Source organism: Bombus pascuorum, chromosome 7 (assembly GCF_905332965.1).
Source record: "Bombus pascuorum chromosome 7, iyBomPasc1.1, whole genome shotgun sequence".
Lineage (NCBI taxonomy): Eukaryota > Metazoa > Arthropoda > Insecta > Hymenoptera > Apidae > Bombus > Bombus pascuorum.
In genome coordinates, this window is record NC_083494.1 from 5445586 (window position 1) to 5456825 (window position 11240).

At 39.9% G+C, this 11240-nt stretch overlaps 2 protein-coding genes across 2 annotated transcripts; one reads left to right on the forward strand and one right to left on the reverse strand.

Annotated features, from left to right (window-relative positions):
- Positions 1 to 1532: 1532 nt before the first annotated feature.
- On the forward strand, positions 1533 to 2984 carry LOC132909095 (tigger transposable element-derived protein 2-like). Its single transcript, XM_060963685.1, has one exon. It carries the CDS (start codon positions 1533 to 1535, stop codon positions 2982 to 2984), a length of 1452 nt encoding a protein of 483 aa, XP_060819668.1.
- A 4555-nt stretch (positions 2985 to 7539) lies between these two features.
- Positions 7540 to 8892, reverse strand: LOC132909096 (jerky protein homolog-like). Its single transcript, XM_060963686.1, has one exon. It carries the CDS (start codon positions 8890 to 8892, stop codon positions 7540 to 7542), a length of 1353 nt encoding a protein of 450 aa, XP_060819669.1.
- Positions 8893 to 11240: the final 2348 nt, after the last annotated feature.

Below are 11240 nucleotides of genomic sequence, written 5' to 3' on the forward strand. Positions count from 1 at the left end.
GCGATTTTTGAAGCGGTGCTGACGAGCGAGAGGAGCAGAAAGGCCGTAGCCTCCTTCTGCGAGCTAGTTATGCTACGGAAGAAGGCGGCGGAGCGGGTGAGGGAGCGGGCTTCCCATCTCCAGAGGATTGGCCGACGAGGGTGCGGCGGTGCCCGTGGACGCGCCTACATGAGGCACGCGAGGGCCGCCGCGACCTCCGAAGAGGATTGAAGTTAAATGCTGGACCTTCCAGCACCCGGAAGCCACTAAGCAGTCCGGTTGGGAATCCGGACGGCCCCTGGGAGAGTGCGAGACGTGACATACGGACAGAATGTTGTGCGCGGGGGGCCCGGTGTGTCGCCACAGCGTTTCCCGGGCACCCCTCGGTCGCAATAGGGACGGTTATCGTGGAGGTTTTAATCGGTTGGAGTCCCACACTACCACGCCGCTCTTCCCCCCAGAAGCGGCGGGCGTCCGTGCGGATTTTTTCCACGAAAAAAAAGAAAAAAGAAAAGTGTATATAATTAAGGTAGTGTACATAATTTGATTAACGCACTGGATTCAAGTAACGGTAGGGCAATCGCTCATGCGTCATTCATGTTTTCGTAGTCATCGACGCATATCGATGTGGGTTCATATTTTCCTGAATCTAGTGGTCATCGACAACTGGTCGATAGCATATAACGGTACTAAATTAAGTATTATAACAGGGTTCTCCTAAGTAATTCCCTTGAATAAAATAGAGAATATCTTCGAGATTAACATAAATTTCTATTTTCAAGATATCTGTATTTAATGATCGCAACTTTAGTATTGCTAACTTTCTTTCGAAAAAGACAAGTTGTCAGTACATACTAAAAATTCAAATTTCATAGATATAATTTGCGTTGCATTTTCTAAGGAAAAAAGACACTGTCGTAAAATTACTCGATATTAACAATAAAGCATGATGATATATGCAATTCCATAATTCACCGCTGTCCAAAATTACAATTCACTTTTGACTCGTTTATCTTCAATTATAGTTAGAATCATTATCTTTTCTTTTACAAAATTACGTAAAAATATTCGAAAAATAAATCCATGAAAGAAAAGGTAGCAATATCGCAGAAACTACGAATTGTTCGTCTTCTTAAAAAGATTACCATTTATAGAATAAACAGAGATATAAATTCAGTAACAGTTAAACCATTTATGTATAAACTATTTGGAAATAGGATTGTTCATATTATTTTCATAATAATCTCATAATAAGTTTTCATTTTCATGCTGTTTACTTCTATCAACTTTTGATCGAATATTATTTGTTATTTTGATATACAGTATAATCTCGATTATACATACCTTGTGAACATACATCATCCGAACTATCTCTCATTTGATTATTGTATAATTCTCTATAGTGTATCTCATAGACGTATACCTATATAGGTGTATAATCCATATAGTATTTGTTTCCCCCAATCAAAATTGTCGGCGACGATAACTGTCGAAATAAAATCTCGTCACTACATTTCAGTGCGGTATTTACATTCGAAACGTTCCAAACAATAATGACGCCAAAAAGAAAACAGTTGCCATTGACACCTGAAAAAAAAAATGAAATCCTTGAGATAATAGACATAGTTGATCTGAACACAGGTAACCTTTACAGTGTCATAGCAGAAGCGTATGGTATTTCAATTTCTACCGTCGCCAGTATAAAAGCAAGGGCAGCAGAGATAAAACAATCTCTCCAGAAAAACTCACCGGCTCCTACAAGTTCCAAAAAACATTTAAAAATGACACACAATACGGATTTAAAAAGAGTTCTTTACCAGTGGTACAAACGATGTAAAGATAATAATGTAGAAATAACAGGACTACAGTTACGCAAAAAAGCTCTCGAGCTTAATGAAAAATTAAACGGAAATTCTGCATTTAAGGCTAGTCACGGCTGGATGTCAAACTTTAAAGCACGTAACCATATCACTGTTGAGGAAACCAGAGGAGATTTTCCAACCCCAAATAAAGCTGCAGTGGATAACTTCAAAACTGCGTTTACAACATTTCTGCAAAACGAGGGGTGCACATTGGAGAATGTTTACAATGCCCATTACACACCAATAGTGTGGAAAGCAGTACCAGAAGAAATTTTGATTTTTCAGCGTGTGAAATTGGAATCAGACCAAGAAGAGTGCGAAGATCACATTAATACACTTTTTTGTGCAAATGCTAGCGGATGTCACAAGTTGCCGGTACTAATAATCAGCAGTATTGCGGAAACTCAAAGATTTTACAATTTCAATACAGATGCCTTCTCAACTACCTACAGATCAAACAGCAATACTTGGATAGACAGTACCATCTTTAATCAGTGGTTCGAAAAACATTTCTTAAAATTAGTTAAAGAGAAACAACTGAAGAACGGGCACAGGGAGAAAACGTTGTTGTTACTAGGTAATGTTCGCTCGCATCACGATCTGGAGGAACTAAATAAGGAAGATGAATTCGTTACAGTCAAGAGCTTTCCATGTGACGTTAGACCACTCATAGAACCAATGGATCATGGAATAATCGCATGTTTCAAGCGAAAGTACAGAAAAGAATTGGTGGAAACATTTATGCCATTAACTATCTACAATACGGAGAACAAAGTGATACACCTCCATGAAGAATTAAACATATGGGATTTCTGCCGCATTGTACATGCTGCTTGGTCATATGTCGACGATGCAATAATGATAAATACGTGGAAATTTCTTTTAAAGGATGAAATCAAACGAAGTGTGGAAAACTTAGAAATAATAAAAAAAGACGTAGATGAAACAGTTGCATTGCTCCAGACATTACCAAGATGCAAAGGGTGCAACAGAATCGACGTGATAAACTGGTTTCAAATTGACGATAGAAATGATATACTCAGGACGATATGTACCGACGAAGTTCTTCACGATTTTAGAAACAATACTCTGGATGAAGTGAACATAGATATTGTCGACGATGAAGCTAGGCCTTCTCATTGATAGCTCCCAAAAAAGCTTACATCATTTGAAGCACAAAATGACAGTAACTCACAGAAATATCTTATATTAAGACGTATATATTAAAAAGTATATTAAGAAGTATTATATGATTTAGCAATAAGAAAGGTGTGGGACGCGTACGATTTTATGAAGCGTTTAAATGTTTGCTTCTACCATTTGATCTGAAATACGAGGGTGACTCAAATATAAACGAGACTTTATTTTTAAAATAATTTTATTCAGTGAAATAACATAGCCAAGCACATATTATTTTTCAACATAGTCTCCTGCTTTGGAAATGCATTTTTCCCAGCGGATTGGGAGATTTTTGATCCCAGCATCGTAAAAAGAAGAGTGCTGTGTCAGAAGCCAATTGCGCACAAAGGCCTCCACCGCCGCGTCGTCTTGGAATCGTTGTCCTCCTAGTGCTTCTTTAAGCGGTCCGAAGAGATGGAAATCGCAGGGCGATAGGTCAGGACTGTAGGGAGGATGATCAAGTGGAGTCCACCTTATTTCCTCTAATGTTGTGCAGGTTAGAGCTGCTGTATGAGGCCTGGCGTTGTCGTGGAGGAGAATGACGTCTCGAATCGGTTGGTTACGCCTTTTCGAACGATAAGCAACCTTTGCCTCCCTCAAAAGCTCACAGTAATAAGCAGCATTTATTGTGCGAATGTTCTCCTCCGTAATGCTGGTTCGAGGACGACGATCATGTTCCACATTTTCAACCAGTTCACGTCCTTCCTTGAACTTCTTATGCCAGGCAAACACGCGAGCCCTTGACAGTGTCTGATCCCCGAACTGTGCAGTCAATCTTTGCAGAATTTCTATTGGTTTGACGCCTTCATGTGTGAGAAATTTAATAATAATGCGTTGCGCAACTGAGAGGTGTACTTGTTGCTCTGACATCTTGAATACTACCGCCAAACGTGTCTGAACTGGACAACGGCCTGCTCTCCCCACTCCTGACATCCCAACCAATGCACACTAGAAGCGGCCGCTCGCTCCCTTTAAATTTACGCGCTCAGAAACAAAAGTCTCGTTTATATTTGATTCACCCTCGTATATAACACACAATACAAGAAAAGCTGTTATACTATTATTTAAATACATTTATCATTAATAGTTCCGATAATCAAGGTTCCACTGTATATGGAAGACAAGGATAGACACGAAATGGTATCTTTGTATTTACGTCCGCTTTGACTTTTATACTTTCAATTTGGTAATTTGAACGAAACAGCCATTGCCACTGTTTCTAATAGAACTTCAACCCAAAGTTAATAATAAAGAAATCTTCGACATTAAAAAAATCCTAAACACAATAGTATCAACTGAACCATCTCTTTATAAGAAGAACATACCGCAATGCATACGGTGTCAACAATACAGACACACAAAAAACTACTGCAACAGAAACCCAGTATTACGTCGTATGGGATAGTCCGTGCGCTATCCTTCATTGTCTATTCATCAAGGGTCCACGTACCGTTATTCAGATCCCCAATAAGCCTAAGGAACCACCATAAACATAATCTTTTTAACGTCATCTTTATAACTTAATCTTATTAACTTTCAAGAATCTCTAATCGTGCAAGTATTCTTGGTTTATGTATGGCCCTAAGAATAGTCCTTAGGTTTATTGGGCACTCTTACAAATTACGGAGAAAGCGGGTAGTGACCTAACGGTAAAAGCGGGTTCTTCTCATGAACAATGTTACACACGAGCCACGTTGGTAGGATGATTCCTCCACCTATTCTCGTTCATCAACGTTGGCCATAACCAATGGGCATCGCGGATCATTACCCTCATTTTCCTAACAAAAAGTGTGAGCAACGAATCCGCTTTCGTCGTACCTAAAACACACCCAAACCGAGCTTTCCTCCGTAATGATACGAGAGCGAAAAGTCAGTAACAGTCTAAGTAACAGTAACAGTCAGTCGTCGACAGAAGAGAAAACTCAGCAGTCAGAGTCAATCGACAGAGTAACAAACAGTCAATTCAAGAAGTAACAGTCAGTCATCACAGTCGCCAACACGAAAGGAGTCTCAGGCTATACTCACTCATAGTTTGGCAGTCAGCATACTCACAATTGTATCAAATATTGAAGTTATTGAATTGTTGAAAATATATATATTATAACTTGTTAACATCAGCGTTATACTCACTCAAACACCCCTATTATCCTAATCGAAATAGGGGATCGATCGATTCGTGGCGTCGATTATTCGAATCATTCGAACGGTCGAACATTCTTAGAAAAGAAAAAAAAACAAACTAGAAGTAAATACCGAAACATATATGGTATGCATGTTTTAGGACGCCTCCGGCGAATTATAGCCTGTGGTTGGTAGGAGTGGAGATCGGGGTCAGGGCCAGTATGAAGTATTCAGGTCTGACCCTCGACAGCCACTGCACCTCCGACGCTCACTTCGAGCGTCTGGCACCGTCGGTCGAGGCAACGGCAAACGCCTTAGGACGTTTGCTGCCTCGGCTGGGCGGGCCCGGCGTCGGAGTGCGTCGGCTGTACGCCGGCGTAGTGCGAGCAAAGCTCCTTCACGGAGCTCTGATCTGAGCAGAGGACCTGGCAACCAACGGTCGCAGTATCCGGACGATTAGGAGGTTGCACAGGGCGGTGGCCATCAGGATAGCGAAGGATTTTCGCACCATTTCGGTCGTGGTAGCGGCGGTGCTCGCCGGGCAGCCCCGTTCAAGCTGCATGCCCTGAGGTGTCGCGAGATTTATCTCCGCACTCGGAGTTTATCAGGCGGTGTCGGCGCGGTGGACGCTAAGGCTGGCGTACAGGCTCGGCGAGCCCTGCTCGACAGATGTCGCGCCGGCCTCGACACGAGAACGGGCGTGCCAGGGCTAAGGGTCCTCGAGGCCGTCCTTTCATACCAGGAGGTTTGGTTGGACGGTGGCACTCCTCCCCTGACCTACAGGGTGACGCAGGTGCTCACTGGACCCGGTTGCTTCGGTAAGTATCTGCACCGAATCGGGAAAGAGGCGACCGCGCGTTCTCAATACTGCGATCCAGGTGTGGAGTCGGCGCAGCACATGCTGGAACATTGCCCGGCGTGGTCGGCCCCGTGCCACTCCGTCACCGTGAAAATAGGATGCGACCTCTCGCCGCTGGCGATTCTTAAGGCATTGCCGACGAGCGAGAGGGGCAGGAGGGCCGTGACCTCCTTCGGCGAGCAGGTTATGCTGCGGAAGGAGACAGCGGAGCGGGACTCCCATCCCGAGAGGATTGACCGATGAGGGTGCAGCGGTGCCCGTGGACGCGCCTACGCGGGGCGCGCTGGGACCACCGCGACCTCCGATGGGTGTTAAAACTTAGGTGCTGGACTCTCCGGCGCCCGGGTGTAGCCAAGTAGTCCCGTTGGGGGTCCTGACGGCCCTCGGGGTTGTGACGCGATGTGACATGGCAGCACACCGCGCCATTTGCGGACAAGTTATTGTGCGCAGGGGGGAGCTGGAGTATCGCCCCAGCGGTTCCCGGGCACCCCTCGATCGCAAGAGGGATTGTCATCGTGGAAGTTTTATTCGGTTGGAGTCCGACACTACCACACCGCTTTTCCCCCTAGAAGCTGCGGGTGTCCGTGCGGATTTCCTCCCCCCAAAAAAAAGAAAAGGAAAGACTTTGGAAGAAAGTACATTTGCTAACCCGCTGACCATGGATTCGTTATCATCATTAGTATCTCAAGTGTCCAATCACCGCGATTTCTTGTCAAATTCTGTAATAACCATACTTAACCGACAAACATTATCTCTATTGTATTATAACGATGGCTAATTCAAGTGAAGATTCGTTACACGCCCCCAACTCTACTGACAACTCGACATATATATACCGAAAATACGCAGAACAATAGTGAACGCCCCATGATATGTCAGAAACGGGGATATACGCAAAGACCTAAAAATACCAAGTGTCAAAGTAGAAAGCAAAAAGAAAAAAAAATACAAGGAAAGAACGGCAGCACATCCTAACCAGCTAGCTGCTGAAGCGATCAAAGCTCTCATAGAAAAAAGACAAAAAATAAAACATCCCACTGACTGGAGAAATAAAATAGTCTAACTTGAAGTTGGTATGCCGCTGGAGGCAGCTATCCACATGTTATTTAGCAATTAAGTCAGAAAAATGTACCGAATGTCCAGCTGAACAAATTCTAGAATACAAATAAAAAAATAATAAATAATAAATAATAAAATAAAATTGAAGATATAAAAGATAAAGAGAACGTAAGTACAAAGAGACCATTTTGCGTCTTTTCTTGTCCTCCATATCCAGTTGAATCTTGATTATCGGAACTAATAATGATAAATGTGTTTGAATAATAGAACAACAGATTTTTCTGTAATGAATGTCATATACTTCAAATCAAATGGTACAGGCAAACAATTAGTCGCTATATAAAATCGTACGCGTTCCACAATTTCTTATCACTAAATTATATTATATTTCTTAATATATTTTTTAATATACGCGTCATAGAAGCAATTCCTCCGAGTTACTTCATTTTGTACTTCAAACGATGTAAGCTTTTTTGGGAGCTATGAATAAGAAGGCCCAGGTCCATCGTCGACAATACCTATGTTCACTCGATTCATAGTATTGTATCTAAAATTTGGAGCTACGTCGGTACATATCGCCATGATTTTATCGCGTATGTTTTCAGATTCAAACCAGTTTGACACATCGTTTTCATTGCACTGTTCGCATCCAGGTAAGCTATGCAGCAATTTTACTGTTTTAAATATGTCACTTTTCCTTTTTTTTGCGTCCACATTACGTATAACGTCAAACGTCAAAAGCTTGTCCCACGCCCTTTTTATAATTGCACTGTCGACTTTTGACCAAGCCTTATGTACAATGTGGCAGCAATCCCATATATTTAATTCTTTATGGTGGTCTATCACTTCTTCTTTCGTATTGCACATAGAAAATGACATTAATGTTTTCACCAATTCTTTTCGGTACTTTCGCTTGAAACATGCGATTATTCCATGATCCATTGGGTCCAGGAGTGGTCTAACGTTATATGGAAAATTCCTGACTCTAACTAATTCTTCTTTACTATCTAATTCATTCAGATCCCAGCGTACATTACCTATTAACAACAACGTCTTCATTCTGCTCCCATTTCGCTCTTGTCTTTCCTGAACTGATTTTATGAAATGGTTTTCGAACCATTGATTAAAGATGGTACTGTCCATCCAAGCTTTGCTGTTTGATCTGTAGATAATTGGGAAGGCATTCATATTGAAATTCTGTAATCCGCGATTTTCCTCAACGCTGCCGACTATTAGTATCGGCAACTTGTGACATCCCGTAGCATTTGTACAAAAAAGTGCAGTAACGTGATCTTCCAACATTTCTTCGTCTTCTGTCAATTTCGCACGATGAACAATCAAAGTATTTTCTGGTAGTGACTTCCACGCTATTGGTCTGTAAACGACACTGTAGATGTTCTCCAATGTACACCCCTCGTGATTCAGACGTCTGTTAAAAAAATCTTTGAAGGTATACACTGCGGCTGCAATTGAGACTGGAAAATCTCGACAGATATCTGCATCAAAAATATAGTGATGTATTCGAAATCTTTGCAACCAACCATTAGAGGGTTGAAAATAAGGATTTACATTTAATTTCTGATTAAATTCCACAGCTTTTCTCTGTATATCTTCTCCTGATATTTCTACGTTATATCCCACACAATGTAAGAACCAATTGCAAACAATTCTTTCTAAATTAATTGTATCACATAACGCACATCTTCCGAGACATCTACCATTCGCTATGTGGGCATAGAATAGTGCCTGCTGAGTATCTGCATTCCCCACGGTGGGTACTGAAACACGGTATGGATTTCCTACGCTTTCTCGAACCACTCCTCTATCTGTCATCCTAAGGATTTTGTATTTGTTGTCAATTGTCAAAACTATCTATTTTTGCGTTGACGTCATTATTGTTTGAAACGTTTCTAATGTAAATATCGTACTGAAATGTTGTCACGAGACTTTACTTCGGCAGTTCTCGTCGTCGACAAATTTAATTGGGGGAAAACAAATACTATATGAACTATATACGTATATAGCTATATACGTATGTACGATACACTATAGAGAATTATACAACATTCTGATGATAGAACGTTCGGATGATGTATGTACGCAATATATAATCAAGGTTATGCTGTATATCAAAATAACAAATAATATTCGACCAAGAGTTGATAGAAACAGGCAGCACGAAAATGGGAATTTATTATGAGATTATTATGAGAATAATATGAACAATTTTATTTGCAAATAGTTTATAAATAAATGCTTTTCTATAACTGAATTTATACTTCTGTCCATCCTATAAAGGGTAAACTTTTTAAAAAGACAAACAACTCATTGATTCTACGAATATTCCAAACGTTCTTTTCGTACATTTATTTTTCCAATATTTTCGCGTATTTTGTAACAGGAAAAAATAATAATTTTAACTACGAAGATAAACGAGTTAAAAATCAATTGTAACGTTTCCATCATGGTTTATTGTTAATATCGAATAAATTGGGAAAAGAGTGTTTCTCCGTTGGAAATGCAGCGTAAATTCTATTTAGGAAAATTGATTTCATCGAAGAAAGCGTTTCATAGTTTCTACATAAAATGACTACTACTAATATTAGTTTGACTCATTTTAGACGTTTTGGTCCATCTTCTTCTCGTAGCGAATAATTCCTACTTTGTAATTTAAACGTGTGTAATTTAAATATATAAGGTCTTCATACAGGTAGTAGCCATCAGTTTTTCTCATAAATGATAAATATTTGGGGAAAATGAAAGGATACACAATTTTACTATCTTTTATTACCAACGCGATAACGTACATCAATGACCAGGTGGACCAGTACTAGAACACTAATTTCCCGCTCCTAAGACGTTTTGCGTATATATAATAAATATAACGTATTGGCGTCGTAATACAATTATAATCTGTGGTGTATGTTAATTTGTTTGTTTGCTTTGTCTTGAAAGTCTTGAAAGTCACTTCCCAACTTCGTAAGTTCCAATCTGTTTATTTGAAACTGAAACACGTTGTTTGGGAAATAATTCACTGCTTTGTAATTATAAGAATGGAACTTATTCACTTGAAAATTTATTTATCTATATTTTCCACTTGAAAATTATTTATCTATATCTTGTACAGTGGACAGTAACAGTCGTATTGATCATGCGCCTTAAACTTGATGAATAAGAAATAAGAAATAATCTTGAAAGAAACTATGTATATCGTACATAAGTAAAATTATATTAATCTATGAAATAATAAAAAAATTTACAAAAATGTATGTCGCATTCAGTTTAAAAAATCAGCAATCAGCATTTTCAGGAAAATATTATAGGCATGAAAAATTAAAATATATGCTATCGTGCTGGTTACAAAATGTGATGAAAATGTTCCCACGTTAATTCTTTTTGTCTTCGTATAGTTGGTTTCTACAGTAGTAGCATTGACCAGTAACTGTGTGAGCACTCTGCGTAAAACGACTAAGCGCTAGGTACACCCTTACTTTAGCTACTTACAATCCTTTTCAACGAATGTTTACAGCAAGATGAACTGAGAATATTTGCACTTCATGTTACTATAAATTATTAACCACGTTACAAGGTTAAGTGTATTTAGATTCTGTTCAAAATGTTCGTAGATTTTCATCAGCAAACTGTGGGATCAGCAATTCTAGCATCAAATTTTCGCATTTTTAAATCATTATTTGGAATTTGATGTGCACCTCCTAAAGCGATACTAAGTTCTTCGATGGATACTAAGCGATCATCCAGACAGTGATTCGCCACTTTGATAACACAAGTTTTCGAACACGTAGAATGTTCTCATCGGTCTGCAAGGTAAAATGTCAATCCTCACGAGCTTCGTCTTCCATTCGTTTTCTGTTTCATCTTGAAACCTTTTCAACCTATTGTAAATGACTGGTGGCTTTATAGTATTTACTCCATATGATTCTTTTAGCATAGCAGCCGCTTCAGTTACTTCTATCTTGCGTTTTGGGATAAATTTCGTCTTAATACACCGTTTTTTGGAGAAAAAGATCATCAGCCGTGTTCGAGGCGTATGACGGTCGAAAGAAAAATAGGCGTGCTAAATATTTTGCCATAAACGACGAACAGCTAATCATAGGCTTACAGTGAAAAATCATTCTGCGAACTTTCTCAACAGTGAAGCATACTATGTAAGTAACAACTTG